Below are 22,515 nucleotides of genomic sequence, written 5' to 3' on the forward strand. Positions count from 1 at the left end.
CTTGTTTTTGAATCCTAAAATTTATTATATACAATCAAAAACGAATAGGCATTGCTTCTCAATTTTTGTTTCCCTTTCTTAGTATTCAAATAGCGTTGACCTTTGACCACAATTGTAAAGTTTTCGGTATCGTTCCTTGAAAGGTTTCTCAAATGTGTCAACGATGTGTGAAATCGTTGGTATGTCTGGACAACACGACAAAAAAGACAACTCTCCAGCACTACTTACAACAAAGTACAAACGAACAAAGCGCCGAGTCACTATTTCGTTTCAAAGCTTGAATGACCATAAAATATACAAAAATAAATTGAGTATTGCCAACGCCATGCTGTATTTCTAGGAATCCTTTTAAAATGAGGGATGTACAAAATCCACATGTTAGGTTAGACAGTGAAAAACTGTGAGCATATTTTATTGACCTGAATTTTCATATCACCTTCATCAAAATAAAATGTTGACAGTATTTTAGTTATTTCATAGTTAACAGTGATAATAAAGAAAAGAAAAACAAAATGAAAAATCGTTCAAAAGGTCAACGGATGAAAGTTTGGAAAATGCACGGATAAGCCTTTGATCCTACAGTCATATGATCCGTCCAGCATAGAGATACCCCAATGTTCATCAATAATTGTCTTCTATCGACAAGTCTTTCCACTTGTGATGTCATTTTGGCGTAAAATTACCAAAATTGTTGGCTTCTCAAATCTGTGGCTTTAATATACCGTTTTATCTGTTGTATAGAAACAATCACTTTGGAAAATAAATGGGGTTTGAGTTGCGTTTTGCCTGGTGTCCAGGGACCACAAACAGGATTTCGGTGTTGGTTGAAACATTCTCAAGCGTTTTTTCCTGGTCCACTTGGGAATGCCGATGGGGGAAAAACAGACACGATAATTCAATTAAGGATCGACCTCATGTTATAGCCATGAATTGGTCTGGGTTGGTTGTATTAGCTGGGTCTAGCTCTAATGGGATGGCCGCGGGCGCTGGAAGATAACTGCCGTAGCCGCTGTACGCTGCCGCCGTTGTTGGATACCCTGTCATAGTTCCGTACACTGTGGGCATGAAAGGGTTACCCCATAACCCTTGTCGCTGGGCAATCTTCATTCGAGCTGTCATTTGCTTTTTCCATTTAGTTCTGAGAAAAAGACAAGACAAAGTTTGTTCTGTTAAAATTTCACGTCCATCTTTTAACAATTTCAGCACCTCGTGCAATATGAGTTTCAATATCCTACTTTAACGAGAGAGAAACATCAAAAGATTAGCTTGGAATAATCAAATATCCGATTCGATTGAACACTTATTTTGATCTCAGATGTTCACGGCTCACTGCATAAAAACTAAAATATTGATGACACTAATGCATCTTCACTGCTTTATGGTAGGACTTTTCCGCCAAGGAAGAACATCATACGAATCACTCATACTGTTCTTTTCACAGCCCTTGACATGAGTAACAGGCTTAGAACTTTGACGTATGTACACAAAGAATACTTTTCATTTTCATAGAGGAAACAAGATGGATGAAACTTTCATAATTTTTCTAAATTTCGAGGGCTCTGTCATGCGAAGTTAGAACCCTCTGTTTTTAAAGTTACAATTGCAAAATTAAGCAGTATCATTAAAACTACCATCAGATTTCTTTTTACAAATTTTTAAGTCGAATGTAGTTTGCACACCAAGTTGTCATCACATTCTAAAGCGAATGAAAATAAAGAAGCTCAAAAGAAGCATTAAAAATAGCTTGTATTATCTGTTTCTTAAGCCAATCAACAGCAATTTTTTTCACACTAAAGATGGCGGCAAGTTGTGGTCCTTGACACGACAAGAGTCGGTAGAGAATACCTCAATTGCCGTTGTCTGTCGAAGGATAAGGTTACAATGCAGGGTGGCTTTTAATTCCATTGTCGATAAGATCAGCTGTATCTCGATCGCCTGTCCATGAGGAAAGGAAACATGCAACCGAAATGGCGGAATTTGATGCTGATATTTAACATGGAATATACGTGCTATCTTTTGTCTAAAAACGCTGATCAGTGCCGATAACAGTCAGTTAGACGGTCTGTATAAACAGTGGGGCCAGACTCCATAGATAGTGTACTACAGTTAATGTGTGTTTGTTATGCAGGCCATGATATCTAAACGAACGTGCGAGTCATACAATATCTTTGAATTTTTCTTGGCGGCAAGAGTTTGAAAAATAGTTAGATGCTCCAAATTTTCAGAGCTGCCCTCGTTGTTATTTGAGAATGATTGGATATGTATTTGTGCAAGACAACAACGTGATATCTTTGAGAAAAAAACAAAAAGCGAGAAACTGGTAAGATTTCGAGTATTTTTTAAATATAGTTTCACCCTTGCAAATGGCCGAAAGCAATGAAACGGTTAACATGGCGACCTGAACAAACAACGTTTATGTACTCACTGAAACTTTAACCGACTACATACACTTAAATTTCCGATAAAAATCGACAATGTTCATATATGATTGTAAAAATGTTTAAATTTGAGAATATCTGTTATTCGGGCTCACGACTGTAGGTATAGACAGCTTGAAGGACAATTTAGTGTGTCAATGGCTATCAATAACGCTCAGCGACAATGCCTATTTAATAGGAAAATAAAACCAACAATATCCGTTAGTGCAGCTATAAAACAAATAACTGCAGATTTTTGTAGGTCACACAAAACAAACATCAAATTTTAAGCGTTTGAAGTAGAGTGCACGCTTGGAATATAACACTCCTTTTAACAATTTTGCTTTTAATTATTCTGAATTATGAGGAACGATCAATAGAATACCAGTAGTATTTTTACCATTAAGGCTTAACCAGATCAGGTCCTATTCAAAACCACTACGATCACTAACATCGTTATGCGATTTGGTACAAAATCGATCCGCTGAAAAATTGATATGATGAAATCCAGCAAGGACAGGTCCGCGCTTAATAGATTCCAAATCTAGAGAGTGTCTGTTAGCGAAATTATTCCTTTCAAAATTGGTTTGATTCGGGTCCAAACACCTGCAACCCAGCTCAACTATTCCGAAACCTGATATCCAAGTTTTTGGTTCGGGCACTAAAGGCTAGAAATTGAAGTAAAAACAAGAAAATAAACCCATTCTATTCGATCGGCGTTCTCTTGTGAGCATGTCTATTGGTGACCCTCCTTTTTGTAAACAAGGGAAAGCAATTATTGAAGAAAAGTGACCAAATGTGCCCAACCATAAAATGCCCCTTTGCGAGTTTTTATTGAATTCAATCTAAGTTGAATTGAAAGGATGAAACATGTGCAGACGTCAGTTGGTCTATGAAGAGTGACATTTCGTCAATTTAAATGAACGTGGCATAGTGATACGCACCCAGACTAGCCGCCCGTCAAAAACATCATTAAAGTAATTGAAAAGCTCAGCTAGCTAATGGCTCTGGCGCTAGTCATGTCGAAATCGACATATCACCATGTTCCATTTCATTTCTGCCAGTCATTTTAAAATTGCTGCTATCGCATGATGTCAAAACACCAGTATTTTCAGACAGTTCGTCAAATCTTATCATCAACTGAATTGATTGACTCAACGTAACCGTTAGGCTTCATAGTTTGTTTGTATTTTCAGCATTAAGATCTCGCAAGTAAAATCCCGACAAGATTTATCATGCGATTTAATGCTTGGCTATGCCTAAACAAATGTCATACATCCTCATTGATTTTCTTAAAACAAAAGGCATTGACTTACTTGTTTGTTTATCAGGCTAATCTATTCCAACAATCAACCAACTCGAACATACGGGTATGCTTAGTCACACAGTCTGCGACTAGTCATTCAAGATTACCACAACTCACCGACTCATTTCACCACAGCAGCAAACATACCAAGAAACTTACAACATTCAATTTTGTGACAATTTCAACATTCTTCAACGCCATCCTCGATTACAACCCCCAAACGCTTTTAATGCTAGCCTACACACTCATTTACGCTACCTGTTTAGGAGTATTTCCTACCGATTTCTACCACACCTCTTTCCATTTAAATTTTACAAGATCAATAGTCGATGCTTTTAATCAACGATTTGCTGTCTCTTATTTGGAAAGCAAGCCGGTCTATTTGTAAAAGGAACTACAGAAGACAATGAAATCGTTCCAAAGCCAAACGCAGCACAATTACCAATTTTACATCGTTATACATAATTAAACAATATAGCACATAAAATATTTATAATCAGATCAACACGGTCGCAAACGTGTAATTGAAACGAATTTTAATGGACGGATGTATTCTGGTGGCGTTATTGAATGCCGCGTATCGAACTCTGCACGATACGCTTGACAAGCACCGTGTCGTGGTTGTTTTTACGGCGACGATCGCAACGTCACGGTTAAGTACCCCTAATAAGCAAGTCCTTTCTACTCTATCAGTCAAAAAAGAAATTACAGCTACTTGTTATTGTTATGTTACTTATAGTGTATTATGATTGATAAGGCTTGTATGTAAAATTTGGAGTCGGCAACATTTGCAGTTTTAGCTCTACCTCGATTTAGTACGAAAATTTTGATGGTCATTCTCATTGGAGGCCTCGAGATGACGTAACAGCATGATCTGATGTGCTCTAAGAAAATCTGAAAGGCTGCAAATACGGCCACCACCAAACAATCAACATTGAACCATTGGTATGCTAAATGTAGCGATTTAGAGTTACTTGTAAAAGCTAGACAGAAAGCCATCTTTTGTTGTCACTTTCATCTAAAGTTCTAAGTATGAATGGAAACTTCAAGACGCTACCAACATTACCGGGTGTCTTAAATGGTAAACATTAGGATTAGATCCCACATGAATGAGAAAATCATGTCGAATTCCGCCAGAAAACTGGCTGTCTTGTCGAATATTTTTCATGCACAGATGTTTATGGAGAAATTTTGATGATAATTATCACGAAGAAATGTTGAAATTTAGAGGAGTGAGAAAAAGTAGTCAGAAAGATAGTTAGACAAGTGAAAGAATAGACATGGTAAACATCTTTGTCTACATTCGGTAAAAAAGAAAAATCTTACATTTTTACCTTCTATTTTGAAACCAAGTTTTTATCTGTGTTTCTGTGAGGTTCAATGCCATGGACAATTCCAAGCGTTTGCTGACGCTGAGGTATTTGTCTTTTTTGAATTCTTCTTCTAAGCGTTCCAGCTGTTTTGACGAGTACGCTTGCCGAGGTTTTCTGTCAACACCAGGTTTCCGTGGGCGACGACCCAATGGTTTGTGACCTGGCATAAGAAAATTGATCAAAGTCATTAAACAGAGATCAGCTCTGCACAAAATTACGTAGAGTTACAAAACTGCTATGAAACCACTTGGCCTGATATCGTTAATACAATGACGGTTTATTACATATAGTATAGGACCATCATACAACGACGGTTTATTACATATAGTACTGGACCATCATTGGAACGCGCATTCAGTTTTTGATTTGTTTTCAGGGGAGACTATTCGATGGAAAATACAAAGTTGACCTTTAACATTTATCATTAGTACACAATTTTGGTGTACATTCAAACATCTATCTTCATTTCAGGCAAGTATATGGTTTGTTCGCCACCAAGTTTAGAAACTGTTAAACATAATCTCGTAAGAAAAACAAGAACAGCTTGAAATAGAGAGTAAACAAGAACTGGATTGAAAGACCTTTTACAGAGCGGAGTGAATATTCAGGTCTTTTGTTGGTGTGTACATTTGCTCATGAATGTTGAGAAAGACATTTCTATCCATGTCAAGAAACTTGACGAGATCTCGTCTCAGTTCTGTCAGTTATAAAGAGATATATTCCATGAGAGTATTACTATCTTAAACTTATGCCGACTCTGACGCCGTTATACAGAAAATACAAAATGTACAATTTGTTATAGCCAGTTGAAATAAACGTTGTATACCAACGTAAATATGGACAACATTGCAAGCTATCGGCCCAGAAAACATTGCCAGCTATCGGCCCAGAAAACATTGCCAGCTATCGGCCCAGAAAATATTGCCAGCTATCGGCCCAGAAAACATTGCCAGCTATCGGCCAAGGAATCATTGCAAGCTATCGGCTCAGCAAACATTGTAAGCTGTAGGCCAAGAAACATTGTAAACAAGTTTACGTTTGCAATGATTTTGAAGTGTGTGTCATATCTGCTCTAGCGGTCCAGATTTCTATAGACATATAAGATTTAACCATGTAATTTTTAATTGACAGTGACGTAAACAGAAACTTTAAATTACGACAAAGCAATGATAATGCCATTTTCAGGCTACATCATTTTGTTCAAGATATTGTTCACAGAAGAAAAGTTATCAACACATTCATTACCGCGTTACTTGTTCTCTGTATTCCATGCTGTGAACAGAACTAGCTTTAGAGAAAACGTGGCGAAAAGAATCCGTTCCGAGCAAAACTAGTCAACATTCACAGACAGAATTTTCGAAATCTCAAGTTATCAAGACTTATCAAGATAACTGGTAAACTTGTATTTGCCGTAAAAGCATAAACACTATCACCATGTACTTTGAAAACGTGCTGCAAGAAAAGGAACTACAAAATACTTAGAAATCAAATCAATTTAATTTTTGAATGACTCGGTACAATATTTTAAGACTTCCTATTCTCGTTTTTAACTCTATCGTTAATCTGGAATTAAACTTTTGCTATTCGCCGTCTTAATTTGTTTTAATAATTTGTGTCACTGAGTTAACATGTCTACTTTCAGAAATCATGGTTGAACAAACCTTAAACTACCACAGAGTGTGCAGTGTGCTGACATCTTTCCGTGGAATATCAATCTCCGATATTTTGTGTGATAGAAAACTAATTGCTGAATGGGTAGAGTTTGTCATAGGAAATGAAAACATACTGTGTTAAATGCATTCGCCCGATTTTGTTTTTCATTTCAGTGAAAATATTTTGATGTGTGTTGATCTCCTACAAAACATTCCGACGAATAATATCGTAAAACCATATTAATCAGACGTGGTGAGTCTGAACAATAGATATTCCCTCCGGGGGAATTTCTATTACTGATTCAATGGCGTTTTAATTGCCAGGATTTTAATTTTCGTCAACCTTCCCAGAAAACCGCTGTGTTGTTGCTTTGGGTCAAACGACATGTTGTCAACTATCAAGCTGTTTGAATCCATATCATTCTTAATCAACAACTCTTGTTGTGTAAGACTTGTTATGCACTTTCTGGCCGAAATTGCACCAAAAAAAAGATTTTTAAAATTATCTTCGAGGAGCAAAGTGGGATCGAGTATCGCTTACAAAAATCAAATTCTCCAACAACGCCTTTAAAAGCGATTTAGCTATTTAAGTGTTAATCCGTCTCTTGTCTGCCCAAGCTCTTAACTTTAATTGAAAATTCTCACTCCCGTTTCAGGGCATCTTTCTTATGCGTTAAAATCGAAGTTTTTTTATTTTCATCTGACATCTGCGATTAAAATTAATTTGGTTTTAGCGGGACACCAGGATCAATGGATGTTGAGCGAGTGTTGATGTGGCGAATACGCCGCGCTTTCAAACGGAAAATCGATGAGTTTGCCACTGGCATGAACGCTTTGTGTCTTTACATCCATCCATAATACAGACGGATCTCAAAGATGTAGGAATCCTCGACATTTTATTCGACTCTCATGTTGCCGTATGTACCATTTTAAAATAAACTTTGTCAGCATTTTGAAAATAGAGCGTTGTTTAAATACTACCCTACGCTTAAAATGCATCTGATAGTTTCCTTACTCGCCCTATGAATAGACCAGTCGGCTTGAAAAACACAACAGTTCTGGGCTTTTACACGCAAGAAATATCGAACGTTTCATGAAGACAAGAGAATTCTATATCCATTTTACACAGTCTTAAAGTTGTGTTATTTTTATCATAAAGACCCATTGAAAGTATTAAGACTTTAATTGTTGACAGCACAAGACAGCACACAAAACGGACAATGAATAATTTACACACACTTCCAAAGCGTCCGCTAGGCAGAAAAGACTCGCTTTGTGAGTAAGCCACCATATGCTCTTGTTCACTTGCTTCTGGGGAGGGGGTACTTTTTATAAGACTCCCTATGTTAACGAAATTCGAACAAAACAAGAAAGTCATCTACACTAATCGAGACAAACAGAAACATTTCGTAGATCTTGTTAGTTGATGAAGAAACTATTGTCAGAAAGTGATTGCAAAAACACTCCCGGCCCGTCTAACATTGCATTTGCCAATTGAGTAACGCTCAACACACATGCACAGGGTATGGTTCAAAAGTAGTATTCAATAATGTTCCTTGTGTCATCGGGGGCAGAATCATATATTTTCATGTCATTACATCAAATGCAAAGTCATACGATTTTTTTTACAAAGAAAATTGTCCCTGTTTCAAAACCTTATTTTTAAGGAAATTAAACTTGTTCGCAAAATGTACAGCGGTACCATATCAATCAGGATTTAAACCACGTACGCTTTGTAGGAAGTTGGAAGTGGTCAGCACTTGCGTTTGATTTTCAAGAAAACTGTTCAACTTTGACAGTTCCGGCCGACATGTACAAAATGCCAGACATCATACATGTTCCAAATCAGCACGTGTTAAGCAAACCGTTTTATAGATCAAGTGATTTAAGAGTGTTCTGTCACGTGATGATATATTTGTTTTATTGATACTCTTGTTCTAGTGTGACTCCAAGGAAACTGTGTCAATAGCTTTCTGTACAACTTTACGACGAGAATGCGTTTCTCGTAATTTCCGTTTCAAGTAACGATTTAGAAGTCAAGTACAGATCAAGAACCAAACTTTCCGATTAAATTGAACTCTAGCTTACAACATATTAGTACGAACAGATGGTCAAATTGTGCAGACGAGCGATAATTCTCACTCGAAGGAGAAAATGAAAGAAAACAGCACATCGTGTTTTGCAGTTGATTTTAAGGAGGAAAAAATCGGCCACGCGTCTATCAAACAATATTGCATTTCAAAATCCAACCCAATTGAGAGAGAGAGAGAGAGAGAGAGAGAGAGAGAGAGAGAGAGAGAGAGAGAGAGAGAGAGAGAGAGAGGAGAGAGAGAGAGAGAGAGAGAGAGAGAGAGAGAGAGAGAGAGAGAGAGAGAGAGAGAGAGAGATGCAAGGTCATACAAATCGAATAGCACTTAAGAGGTCTTGAAGACAAATAGCCTATTTTGTGTTTTCCCAATGAGACCGTCATAGAAGGCAGATGTTTACCGCTAAATACATGCACAGAACAATATGTAATTACACACACTAGGCCAAAATCAATGATAACGAATAAACTATCGGCAAATGCCTCTAACATTGATAGTTTACTCAGCATGCTAACTTGCATATAACTGAAATACCCAATCTCATTTCAAATGAACCTGTCAGTTCTCTGTAATAACTTCAATTGACAGAGTCGGCTTCTAGGCATGTTGATTTCAATGTTTTCTTTGCTACAGACAAGTCTTTCTTAAGCTGTCTGACCTGTCTGTCTTAACGTACCATGTGTCGGCACTCCCAGGCAATGATAAGCTAATAAAAACACGTGACAAAGCTACTTTGATCTACCCAAAGACTTGACAAGGAAACGACACTTTTACAGAACAGTATTTGTACAAACTTTTCCTTTACCCGACTGGAATTGTAAAATGGAAACACAAGCTAAGCATTCGATATTAAGTCGACTGGTAAGTGTACATTCTAAGGCCATTTCTGAGAAATGTCTACTGGATGTAAAATAGACATGTTTCAAAAAGTTGCCGAGGAAATTACACAACATATTTAAGTCACATATATAATGGGTAATAGTCACTCTTTAAAAAAAAATTATCTGTTTGAAAATTGACGATGGTTCTACGTTTTATATTCATCTATGGTTGTGCCACGGAACAGTGTGGTGACAGTGTGTAGGAGTAAAAAGCTGCAAAAATAGCGTCATCAAAAATTAACTGAAGGACACAGTGATTTTTCACATTATGATAAGCATAGTCTTGAATTGACTGTGGTTTGAATAAAGCGTATCATTGGTTACAGTCGTAATTGTCGTAAAAACCTTTAAAATACCGATAGTTGCGAATTAGACGAATCTACAGCCATTCGTAAAATTCAAGAGGCCAGATTTAAAATGTCGGGTTCTCTTTTGTCATCATCTTGGGGAACAATTGTAAAGTTCATAATGTTTCAGTAGATGATGTGATTTTAGCACTGCTGTGACATATTTTCAATGAAAGATAGCAGAGTACAGGTATTCAAAATGAAGCAAAGGGGACCAATCGGGTGTTCTTCTCCAAATTTTTCACCCGCGGCAAGTTGTTTTGCATGCCAATAAACCCTGAGATCCGGGTCTCAGGAGAAAGTTTTACCACTTTAAACTCCCCCAGAAAATATTAAATAATCCACGTGAATCAAAACTTAAATTAAGAACAAGATCATGATACGGCTAAAACATAGATGTAATAGTAAGAAAATCCGGTGACAGGGACAATTTAATCGAAATTTCAATCAACGCGTTGTAAAAATTCAATTGCCGGCTTTAATCTGACAGTTACGCATGCAGTGTACCCGCTGGTGTGTTACGTATGTTTGCTTTATTTGGAAAGGTTTGACCAAAGCTACAATCATGAAAAAACTTAATATGCAAAAGTTTACAAATGATCTTGAAACCTTCGACGTTAAGGTATTCTTACTTTCGATTTATTTCAGGTCGACACTTGTCTTGCCGTAACAGTCGCGGAAACTGACCGTCTCACAGAACTTAACACTCACAGTACACATACAAAATTTGTACTTTTGAACGAAATTTCACGTACTCTCTTTTTAATCAGGGCACCCTCATTTGTATTTTCTGCAACTTATACCGCTGATGGATGTTACTCAAACAAAACTCGTATTTGTCCCAGGAACTAGAAGTTAGACATTTTCTGAAATAGGCTTTATTTCAACATGGTAACTAACTGATGTTTCAGTCTTTGTTAGATTTCGTGCCGATTGCTGATAAACTTCAAAGATGGCTGTCAACGGACATATCACACCCTCCGAAGTCTTTAAGGTTTATCGAGAAAAACAACATTTTGAAACCTGAAAATCGCAATGTTGACTTTATTACAGTGTCAGTATTCTTTGTTTTCTTAACCGGCTTTGGACGATTTTGTTGTCTTACCTGGTAAAGGAGGTCTGGTATATCTAGTCGCATAGATCCAAGATGGCCAACTGCCTATTGCTTGGTTGCCATAGTTATAGGCATAGCTAGGTGCAGCATATGTGTAGTTTGTGACCGATGGCATCGACGCTAAAGTGTTCATACCACCTACTATGGTAGTTGGTCGGATCAGCACCTCTGGGGTTGAGCTTGTGGTAGCTTCGTTGTCACTTAGGTTGTTCGGTGATTTGTCTGCATGGCAGTTCAGGATACTATCAATTGAGAAGTTCGGTTTTTCCTCAGTGTCCTGTCGATCGGTGTTATTGTTGGGGTTACTCAGAGAGGAGGTGGCATGAGATGACGTGAGGGGAGAAAATGCAGAAGACGAACTTGGAACTTCTATACTCATCGTGTTGCAGTCAAAGTCTAACCGACGTTTTGGAAATTTCAACTTGAAAAACTTGAAAAACCTTCTTGAAATTTGATGGTGAAGACGTCGACTCGTGAATGCTTCTTCCGTTACGCTGGTAATAACACAAAGTTGATCAAACACATACCAAATACATTTGTCAGATTTGTCCAGTTTGAGTTTGATAGACAGTCTTACTTACGCTGTCGACGATCACATCGGAAAGTTGATTTTGTCGTCACCGTGAAAGTTAGTTTTGAAGAAAAGATTTTAGATGCTAATGTCTTCCCGATGTCGCCGGCCTATAAGACCATTTCTGAAGTTGTAGTCTCTGTTACGCTAATGCAATTTCAGAATTCACCAGACTTGTAACACTCTTCTGTTTCAAACTGCAGGAGTTCATAAACCAAAAGCCAGTAGATGCGTTGATATCAATCGACGAAATGTTTTAAATACGACAATTCGGACAGTTTTCGCCCATTTTAGTCTGAGAGCATGGACGATCCCTTGCGTCGTTGTGAAGAATACAACTGTAGCGACAGGCAGACTGTACTCCTACTTGTATAGCCGGCATCGATTCTAGCGGCTAAATAACCGCTTAATATGCATGCATAATAGCGATGTGTAAAAATCCCCACACGACTGCAAAAACTCCGGTTTGTCGATCAATACTACTTAATGGCCAAGAAATGGAATTTCGGCATTGTTTTGCGTCTGAGCAAAGAATATGTTAATTGTTTGCTATTACCTTAATTTTAAATGCGTTATTGTTAGAAAATCAAATGGGTGGGCTTGACGTGCTCAAAGATGCTGAAATGTTATGAAAATATCAGTGCATCCCTGGATGTTATTGGTCCACGTTGATTTCTCATTAATGCCGTCACAGGAATTATCCCGCCCAAAATTTGAAGATGACATTTCCACGACATATACACAGAATTAGTGATTTTTCTACGGGTGATTTGATACCAAATGAACTGTTATCCCCAATCTTCAGCAGGACGACAAAACGGACAGAGTAGTTCTCGGATGTCGCAAAGTTTCAGAAGGTTTAATTTGTGGCAAAGAATTTGAGGAATATATGGGTTGGTAGTGACGACGGAAAGCATAGATAACAACGTAAGTAGTCATTTCCGCGAGTACTTCCTAAATTAAAGATCTGAATAAACACTCGCATAATCCGCGGATTTGCTTTTAATGAATTTATTGACTAATTTTCATAAACCTAAACTAGAAAATGCAGAGAGCCATTAGGCGAGTAAATAAGCAAAGTGTGGTCGATAAATTTGTATTCAAAGGACCGCTTTCATGGTCTGCTTTCAACGAAAAGGAACCTGTCTTCGTTTTACACAGTCCATGGTCACTATAATATCAGTTTTTTGAGCTAAATGTGGGCAAATTGGATCATTTCTCAGAGTAATTGACAGCTGATTTTCTAACAAAAAAGTCTAATTAATGCTTGTTATTCAAATTCGAATGTTTAGGCAGCTTTAGAAAACTCAATATCGCGGGTTGAAAAATGAAATTGATATCATGAGATTGTAATTGCTCTTTGTGCAAACAAAGAAATGATGATCGCGGTGTGCATGTTGATGGGTGTCAGAAACACGTCACTAGCCAAACTCTTCAAAAACCATACAATGGGAAACCTTCACGCAGCTACGTTTATTGGCGCATACCATCTTAGACTTGATGTTTTACCATTTCTTTTATTTTCACAATGATGTTCTCACTAAAGCGCTAAGACCACAGTTCTTTGAAGCTATCGGTGCCATTTACAGTCTATGCATGGGGCAACATAGGATTAGTCATAGATGTGGTAGAGTAGAAGTGGTGAGAAAAGAAAATAAGAAGGTGGCAAGACAGAGACAGATGAAGACAGGGCCGAATCAAGTTATTTCGTGAGCGGTTACCATTACCCATAATTCGTGGTACGCAATCCTGAATAATGAAATGCAAATATTGATGTATAAATATGACCAACCTGTGTCATAATATGGTTTTTATTAAAGAAAACTGCAAGACTCAAACTTCTACCATTTTACATGTTGGCTGTTAAACATTGTATGCTTCGATGTACAGAACGCATGCACATTTTTTTCCACGTCAATACTTTCATGCGTTCCCTTACATTGATTTATAACTCTGAGCCTTTAAGTAAAATTTCGATGTAATATTCAGTGACTAGGCCGTAAAGAGTCACTGAGTTATTTAAAAGAGTGAGCTCAGTGAAAGTTCCGCATGCGCAATAGCAAGAGAAGAACTGAAGGCAAACTTTCATCTTCAATTACGCCCGTTGTTTTGTATCTGTGAGGTAAAGGCTCAAATGTCGATTTGCATATTTAGATTCAATTGGACGTTTGGAGACGATTATTCATGGCATTAATTTGCCAAGGAATGCCTCGTTTGAAGGTATGCTTATGAAGAGGAAACATTCTTCGATTTTGTAGCATCCCATAAAAACTATTTTAATAATGATAGTCTAAAGCATCTCCAATTGTCATGAATAAAAATATTTTTATATCAATCGGCAAATCTTATTAACACTGTCTTACGAAATCCTACAATATGCAGCCTTCTGATAGAGAGTGAATAATGTGCATATTAATACCTTAAGAATAGCAGTTCGCAGTTCGTTTTGTTATCTTTCTTGTCGCCAGCATATGTCTGTTCGTCCTCGACATCCACTTGTGTGTCAGTCGGTCCGTCAGTCCGTTCAGCAAATCCCTCTGCTTTACTCATAGCTCGTCAATCAATCAATCAATCAATCAGTCAGTCAGTCAGTCAGTCGGTCAGTCAGCGTTTCAGTTGATCAATCAACCAGCCAACGTATTTTTTCTGTGCTAATCGGCTAAATTCTCTTATTTAGACAAGTTGGCAGATTTATAATTATAGTATTTTAAGTCTCTTCTTGATTTGGTTCTCAAAATACTATCCCAGGATGCAGTGCACCGAGCCCATTGAAGCGTGGCCTTTCCCAGCCTTTTAGTAAACTTTCGCGGCAGATTCCTTTGATCATGCCATCAATAGCTGGTAGCTTTGTCATCTCTTTTACTACTTTTATTGGGCTCCATTGCATACTATTAGCGGAAAGGTATTTCTCGAGTTGATGTACACGACGCCGTCTTCTGTTGTTCTTGGCAGTGATGAATGCGTGACGATTTAAATATTTAGCGACTATTACAATGGCAGACTTTTCCCACCTTTCTATTTCTGAAAACAATCGTGATAATTGCAGTTAAACGACGGGAAATGACATTAGGAAACACGTGATAAAACTTACCACTAAAACAGGCAAAGTTTAGTAAATGCAAATAACCAAATGCTATAGATTACTTGTACCACTCTTTCTATGACCATTAGTTTGTGTAAGATGGGCGGCACAATTATAAAAGGACTGTCATACAATCAATGTGCTTTTAGTAAATGGAACTTGAAGGAGAAGTTTTTACGTGACGATACTGTGAAACATCAGATTTCGAGAGCTTAGAGCAAACCATTCATATGTGTGGTTTAATACTAGTCCCAACATTACTGAAATTTGTTGAAGAGAAAGTTGGAAATCACACACTTCCAGGTGAATTACAATGTTCAAAACCTAAGTTGTTACTTTAGTGTTATTATCATAATTTCAAATAGTGTGATGTCTATTTCTTTCGAAACGTTGTAAATATTTATCTAGTCAATGAAAATGGAGTTCATATGATCTTCTTTTGCAGTGCCAGACTACAAAGCGACAGTGGTAGAACAAGTCTTTTTAGCTAGCATCCTTTTTAGCTAATTTAGCTATGTGTTTAAATTCGCTTATTTAAAAAGCCGCCAATTTAAACTTTTCCCCATATTTACTATGGTCAAGATGTCTTTTCAGCTAAATTGAAAACCCGCTGATCGCAGTGAAATCAAAAAATCGCTAAAAAAGCATAGTATATTAAATTCGCAGGCGAACAAAGTCTTGGTGCCTTATTCGAGTTGAGTTTTTTCCGTCTGCTGGTCATATGCCTAAACATGTTTCATTTCGTTTTGTTACTTGCCGCAACTGAATCGACTTGCACCATTGAAACTACTTTGACTTTCATACTTCAACTATGAACGCCAACTTTTCTATAAAATTTCTATCGCAGATGTCGTAATAAGCACACATTAACGAATATCAATATGAGAAACAACTTTGGAAACACAGATTTTCCAATAAAATGATTCAGGATATCTTGTAGCGAGGCCATGTTGACATCTGATGCTTGAAGCGTGACATATCAGTATTAATTTATGCAAAGTGTATTCATGAGTATTGTTTGAATATGCAAATCAGATGCTAATGACAACTGTCAATAGAGAATCGTACACTCTGTAAGTCTCTGTGGACAAAGACAATCACATGGTTTCACCATTTCGTCTCTTTGTACACTTTCCTCATCGATACAAAATTAGAGAAGGCCAAGGTAGTCAATAGGACTTGAGACCTGATGAACACACTAATGACGATCAGTGTATCACACCTTATCCTTGATTATATGTTCCAGAGTAGTCGACAATACATCCGGGTATGATTGCTCAAGATGAATATGGTTGCAAGTCTACCACTTTATCCCACCATGGAGGTAGTAGGAGCTCCTACTACCTCCATGATCCCACTAAGGCTACATGTATTTCTCAGTTCACGAACGGGTGTTGTCGATTTAGACATGTAAATGGTCACTTGTAAAATACCAAGTATCTTCTTTGTTCTTCAATGACATCGATCAAAATATCATAGATTAGCTATAGATTAGCAGCATTTTTGCTGATGGAAATATGCCTGCAACTTGAAAATGTTGAATGAACAGTGCAAATCAACATTTAGTATGTCATTTGCAGGTAGAAAATCACTGTGTTTGGCCGTCCAATGCCACAATGGTTCATTTTACACCAAAATTTTTGACATCAAAAGCTATACAATGGCTGCTATGGTCCCCAACAAATATTATTGATTACTTTTCAAGATGTACAGCGGAGCGATATTTTATAGGTTTTGTGTTATTACGGCTGAACAATTGATTTCATGAATGGAGACGCAATTACGTAGGATGAGAAGATTGACTTACACAGCACCTCGTTCGCATTTTGTTTCTGTTCAAATCGATAACCGTTATGGCACCCTAGGCTAAATACGTCTGTGCTGATTACACTGTACTCTAATGTCCTTTCTTCTTGTGACGAACGAGGACGGCAAACTGATACTGATAACACAACTTGTTTCAAAGGAACTCTTTCACAGTACTGGTACAATGGCGAGAAGAATCACTTAATCATTTGACCACTCAAAAGTTAAAGCTCAATTTATAACAATAATTTCTGATGTGTTACAAAGTATTGAAAAATGCAGACTGAGTGTATTGTTCTATTTCTTAAATCACACCAAATGCCCAGTATTCAACTTGTAAACACAGACTCTATGTGTATAATGTCGATGTTATTGTTGACAACTAGTTAATTTATAGTGCGGACTACAATTTATTTGTCAACAATAAAATTGCACATTGTACACAGTGTAACTCATTTACAAAGTAAATCATTTATATTCGTACTTTGCTGAGAAGCAGGAAATTTAACAATAGCATAATTATGAAAACTTCATCATGATTAGAAAATACGGATCAAATTACATTCGCTTCTCTTATTTTTCACAGACTTTAACGTCGTGATATTGGAAAATATCAGCAAAAGTCTGCCCTTGTCTACCAAGGCATTCATCTTTTAGTTTACAGTGATCCAGTATTCCTGATATTGCCTTCAGAATCGCATTATTGATTACAGTAGATACAAATTTGTATTGTTGTAAACTATGTGTATCCATGTTAATTATACGTGCACTTCCGTTCAACTCCACAAAGGTTTAAGAATTTCATGCCAATAGACTAGTTGGCATTTGTTCGGTAGTTTGACGAGCCATTGGATAGCATAGCATCCTTTGCCAAGAACAGGCCAATGTTTTCGGGGGAAATGTGAAAACATTGAATCGACCAGTTACTCATATCTAGACGAAGGCAGTTAGCTCAATTGAACTTAAATTCCTTGAAGACACGACGCATCATACTGAATTTGTTGCTTAGGTGATAGAATCTTTGATTATACCACCAACTCTGGTCAAACCATTTCTCGTTTCCGATATCTTATTCTATGAAATGAATCTTTTCTGTTCAGTTTATTTATTTATTTACACTTTTATTACCGGTATTTTTTTTTTGTAATTGCCCATTCATGTTTTTTTGAATACCCTTTCACGGAAAAATTTTGAGGGCTTTTTTAGTTTAACAAAGGTAGTTTTATTTCAACCCAATACGTATGATTTAGTTTCTTGAATAATCTGTGAAGGTTTATTGTTAATCTCGATTTCTCACACAGAAAACAAGTAAAATGATTACAGTGGGTGTATCCAGTGCGCTATATGTTCAGTATTCAGAGCGTTGTATGTTCAGTATTCAGTGCGTTGGTATATGACAAGCTCTTCCATAGGAAACGTAATCAGACCGATTTACCTCAGACGCGTTGTTTGATTCTAAAAGGGATAATCCGTTTTAAACTATACCTAGTAATACGTTTGAATAGTTTAAAAATCTACTAGTAGATGGATAGGCGATTTACTGTATCTTCATTTGATGTCCAAAGAAATTTTCCTCTATAAGCACGAATTTTTATATCGGGAATCGGAATAGGCCCTAATTTCCGTAAAACATCTTGTTTCGCGCCAAAAGGACACTAATATTCACGCCTATAGAGAAATCGTTGTCTTTCAATGTGAATGTCGGTTCATAGTGACAGATTTGTAACTATGTAATAACATTTGATCATAAGATGGAAGGAAATTGGCGGATTTAAGTGATAAAAGTGATCAGTTTATAAAGTTTATTATTAAATGCAGTGTTCGACAAGGGAACAAGTGAGAGTGATAAAGAGTTGAATTAAGACTTATAGAGGCAACGGCACGTTACAGTTGGAGTAGCGGTATATCTTATTTTCTTCTATTGCACTTTCCATTAAGCATGAACATTTACACCTTAACCCATCTACTCGTCAATAACACAATCTCTCCGCCGATATTAAATGTAGCTTCATTTGCATGTCATCTAACACAAACGCCTTGCGTTGATTCAGGTGTTGCCTCATTTTGTAAAGCGTTTTTATCTATGGCTCTCTTAATTTGCAGGTGTTTGAAGCAAGTATTTGTTGGTTGAGTGTAGCTTTCTATCGGATGCAGTGTCCACAAAACGTCATGTAAAATCTATTTCCCTGGTAGAGATAGCGTTGTCCATGGAAAGTGCAAACGTCAAAATACGGTAATATCTCAGCTTTTGACGGGGCGCCTGACACCTGAAATCTGTCTTAAGAAACCATAGCATGCTTTTTGCATCTAAAGTATGGGCACTGTTAATTTGTATAGGTAGAAATCCAAAAGCGTATCGATTTATTCGAGGAATAGAATCCCACTTAAAGAGACCGGGGATTTATATATTCCAAGTGAAATAGCCCCGTTTACTAAACGTGTTTAAAATTGCCATTAAAGTTAAGCCTAGACACATTGCACGGTGTCTGATGATAGGATGGTATAGATTTCTTTTTTATTTACATATTCTGTAAACTATGGCATGCATTAAAAGCGTAGACTATACTTCTACATTAAGTGTGTGTACACATTACAAAGAACGGCAAATATATCGTGCACCTCCATGGAGTCTGGTGTGTACACAACTAAACGTGTCTTTCTTTCCGGTTGTGCCAGGTTTTTTAACACGAAATCTCACTCACTGGATTGGGCTGTAGGGATGATAGTCCGAAGTAAACATTTCATGAAGTTGGTTGTAGTTTTAAACCAATTCATAATTAAGCTGCAATTGCCACAATTCACTAATTTTTTTATATATTTCCTCAAGATGATCACGTGACGGTGCAACAATCGAAAAGATTGGGCAGCTTTCCACATGTCTACAAAACACAAAACACAAAACACTGGTCTTGGCTTCTATCAATTGTAAAGTTCAGCTACTATATTTTGTTAAAAAATTCATGAATATTTCGTTCAGTTATGATTGGTATTGAAGTAACTGTTTTGGTTGATGGTACTATTTTTCTAAACAAATTCTCGAGTTCTGTGTTATCGGGGATGGAGAAAAGGGTTGAGGTATTTTATTAAAGTGAATTTAGATTTCGGGTAGCTGATAGCGTTTCCATGGTATTCGCCTCTTTGGAAGCCGATAGTCGAAAATATTTCAATTAGGTTATTGACTTGTCATGGGAAATTGAACACATTTCACCAGCAGTAAAGGCAAAAAAATCAGTACAAGAAGAAAGTTTTCAAATAGTAGTGCGTATATAACAATATATCATATTTGCCAAAATTCCTATCATTTTTACACAGCTTTTGGTCCACAGATGCTATAGTCTGTACGTTCCTAACGTGATAATTTAAAAATAAATCGGATAAATGGGACATTTTGGATACTAGTTTAGGTATAATTGTGCAGATCGCCGATCGTAACAACAAGGTACAAATATGTATACTTAGTCTATATGTTTATATGCAAGGACATGTAAATTACAGCAAAACAATTTGTTTGCTTTTAATTGAGGAGTATGTAAAGCCAATAAAGGACGAACAAAAGTAAAAAAAAAAACTTTGAACATCTCACTGTCACCATAGTAACTATGTCCGTAATAAGTACGATTGAAGCAATTCCAGAGACCTGCCAAGTGCATGCACGTGCTTGCAGTTATAACGAATGTATCAATTGGAGAACCAGGCTTGTAAAATGAGCTCTTCAAAATATCTGAATTCTTAAAAAAACAAAAAAACAAAAACGATTATGCTTTACAGATTTTCGTCTTCTTCTGACTAGCTCCTACTAAACCAAGGTCAAGTTTTCATCCTTTGATGTCAAGTTGTTTGGAAACTATATTACAGTAGAATGATTCTTCATCATTTCGAATCAATTCTGTTTTATCCTATTTGAGTGTCGTTGATTTTTAATTCAACACATGATTGTAAGTTGGAAATGTCACTGGTCTCATTCACTGTGAATTTATCAGCAAGTCATGATGTGACGTAGTTTTTTATCGTTTGTGAAATTCAGAGAAACGAATTCACAGTGAGTTCGCGATTAGATAAACAGATAAGATCTATACTGTGCTATGCAATATCTTGTGATATGCAAATACACAATCTCCTGTTATAGGAATGAAGTAATTAATGAAATATGTAAGAATGGTCACATGTGAACATGATATCTTATGTATCACGATGACCAACACTTCTGGCAGACATCATCGATGAGAGTGCATCGATTTCTACAAGGCAAAGCCTGGAGTTACGGAAACTGCCTTTCTATCGCTCTTCCTGTGTCAGCAAACATACAATGAATACACATACAAAGACGGGAGAAAAAGCGCGTATACGTCATCTTTCATCCGTAATGCAAGTTTACTTTACATCTAGTTTATTTTAGATATTATTCAAATTTCAGCTCGTCGTCGTCTCTCACTATATTGTCTACCTCCGTGTATCTGTTTTGTTATAAAACAATTTCTCCATCTTTATTTCTAACTTTCACTTTCAATTTTCTCACAAGGAAATCTCTCTATATCAATTTATTTGACAAACAAATCGTCTTACTTACTGCCATTTCTATTCATTGAAGTCGTTGGTAGTGTGCACCTGAAAACACTAAACCGGTAGAGGCGCATGTCTGAGCGGGATAATGTAACTTGTTTTGATGTTGACATGAAAGTTGTGCTCCGTTATCAGTGTACGACCTTTAGTCACAACCCACACAAACGGGTGTCGAAGGTTGACTGCTCGTGGTGGGATGAATCGGAGATACTCTGGTACTAGTCAGAGTGGCGGACCCCCTAGGGGGCGCATGCCATGAATTTTTCTAACTTCATAATCATGAAATGTATTTAAAAATGCCATTTTTAATGTATTGGTACGAGTAGTTGTGAAATTCGATCACTCCTGTCGAATGCGGGCAGTCACCAAATAACAGCAGCGTGTTTTGAAGTAGACGCATGGTCATGAAACTTGTTATTAGCGATATTATTGTCGTTGTCAGCAACAGAAACAATTATTCTGTCGCAGAGTGTGTGTCATTGAGTGTGTTTGTACATTTGTTTGTATACATGTATGCCACACATGCTAGCTTATGAGGGTATCACGATTAGAGTTGAGTAGTGTGTGATAAATGATTAGTCAGACCGCTGAATTGATGGCAGACATTAATCTATCAGCCTTAAAGGTAAACAACCTTATATCAGCATTTCTGATAGTTCATTATCGGACTTTCACTTGGGTGGCGAAAACTATTTGATGATTCATTCATATTAAGTTTTCGGATCTTTTTACAAGAGAGTGAATTTCCCTTCTCCGTGAATTACAATGTAACAATGATCAGTACAAAGTTATCTACTCTACAGCACTTTTCTGTCACGGTACGGCAGCAAGGTGAATAACGCAACCGTTGTACAACGAAGGTAAACGTCAAACGTCAAAGGATGAAAATAAACATTAGTACCATGTGCAAAACAATGACAATCTTTGTAATGGATAGATAATGGTTGGTGCATCTTTTTCATCGCAAGACTCAGAAAATTAAACATTGAGAGAATGTTAAATAAGTCAGCTTGGCTTGAAATCGCCCCTAGGATGTTAAATCTTGGTTTGAAATCGCCCCTCGGAATCAATAAACAACACTGAAGAAACAAAGACACCGCTTGAACTCGATGCTGATTTCAAGACTGGCTGTCAACAAGGTGGTAAATTACGTGGACTCTACCTCTCTAAATCAAGGAGGCAATTTATCCCGATGTTCTCCAGAGTGCTCTGTGGTCTGGCCTAATGTGACGGGGTTAACATCAGCATCGCCGTGAGGTTACAGCTTTAATGCATTTAGATGCCAGCTAGATAGACAGGAGTCGTGTTTATGCAATAAG

The 22,515-nt window shown here is 37.1% G+C and overlaps 1 protein-coding gene across 1 annotated transcript; it reads right to left on the reverse strand.

Moving 5' to 3' along the window:
* Positions 1-383: 383 nt before the first annotated feature.
* Positions 384-12,233, reverse strand: LOC139117541 (homeobox protein rough-like). The gene is made up of 3 exons (XM_070680754.1): positions 11,169-12,233; positions 5,058-5,256; positions 384-1,138 (listed from the first exon to the last, which is right to left on the reverse strand). Exons 1-3 carry the CDS (start codon positions 11,554-11,556, stop codon positions 913-915), a joined length of 813 nt encoding a protein of 270 aa, XP_070536855.1. The 5' UTR covers positions 11,557-12,233; the 3' UTR covers positions 384-912.
* Positions 12,234-22,515: the final 10,282 nt, after the last annotated feature.

The sequence above is a fragment of the Ptychodera flava genome, chromosome 18, assembly GCF_041260155.1.
Source record: "Ptychodera flava strain L36383 chromosome 18, AS_Pfla_20210202, whole genome shotgun sequence".
Taxonomy (NCBI): Eukaryota; Metazoa; Hemichordata; class Enteropneusta; family Ptychoderidae; genus Ptychodera; species Ptychodera flava.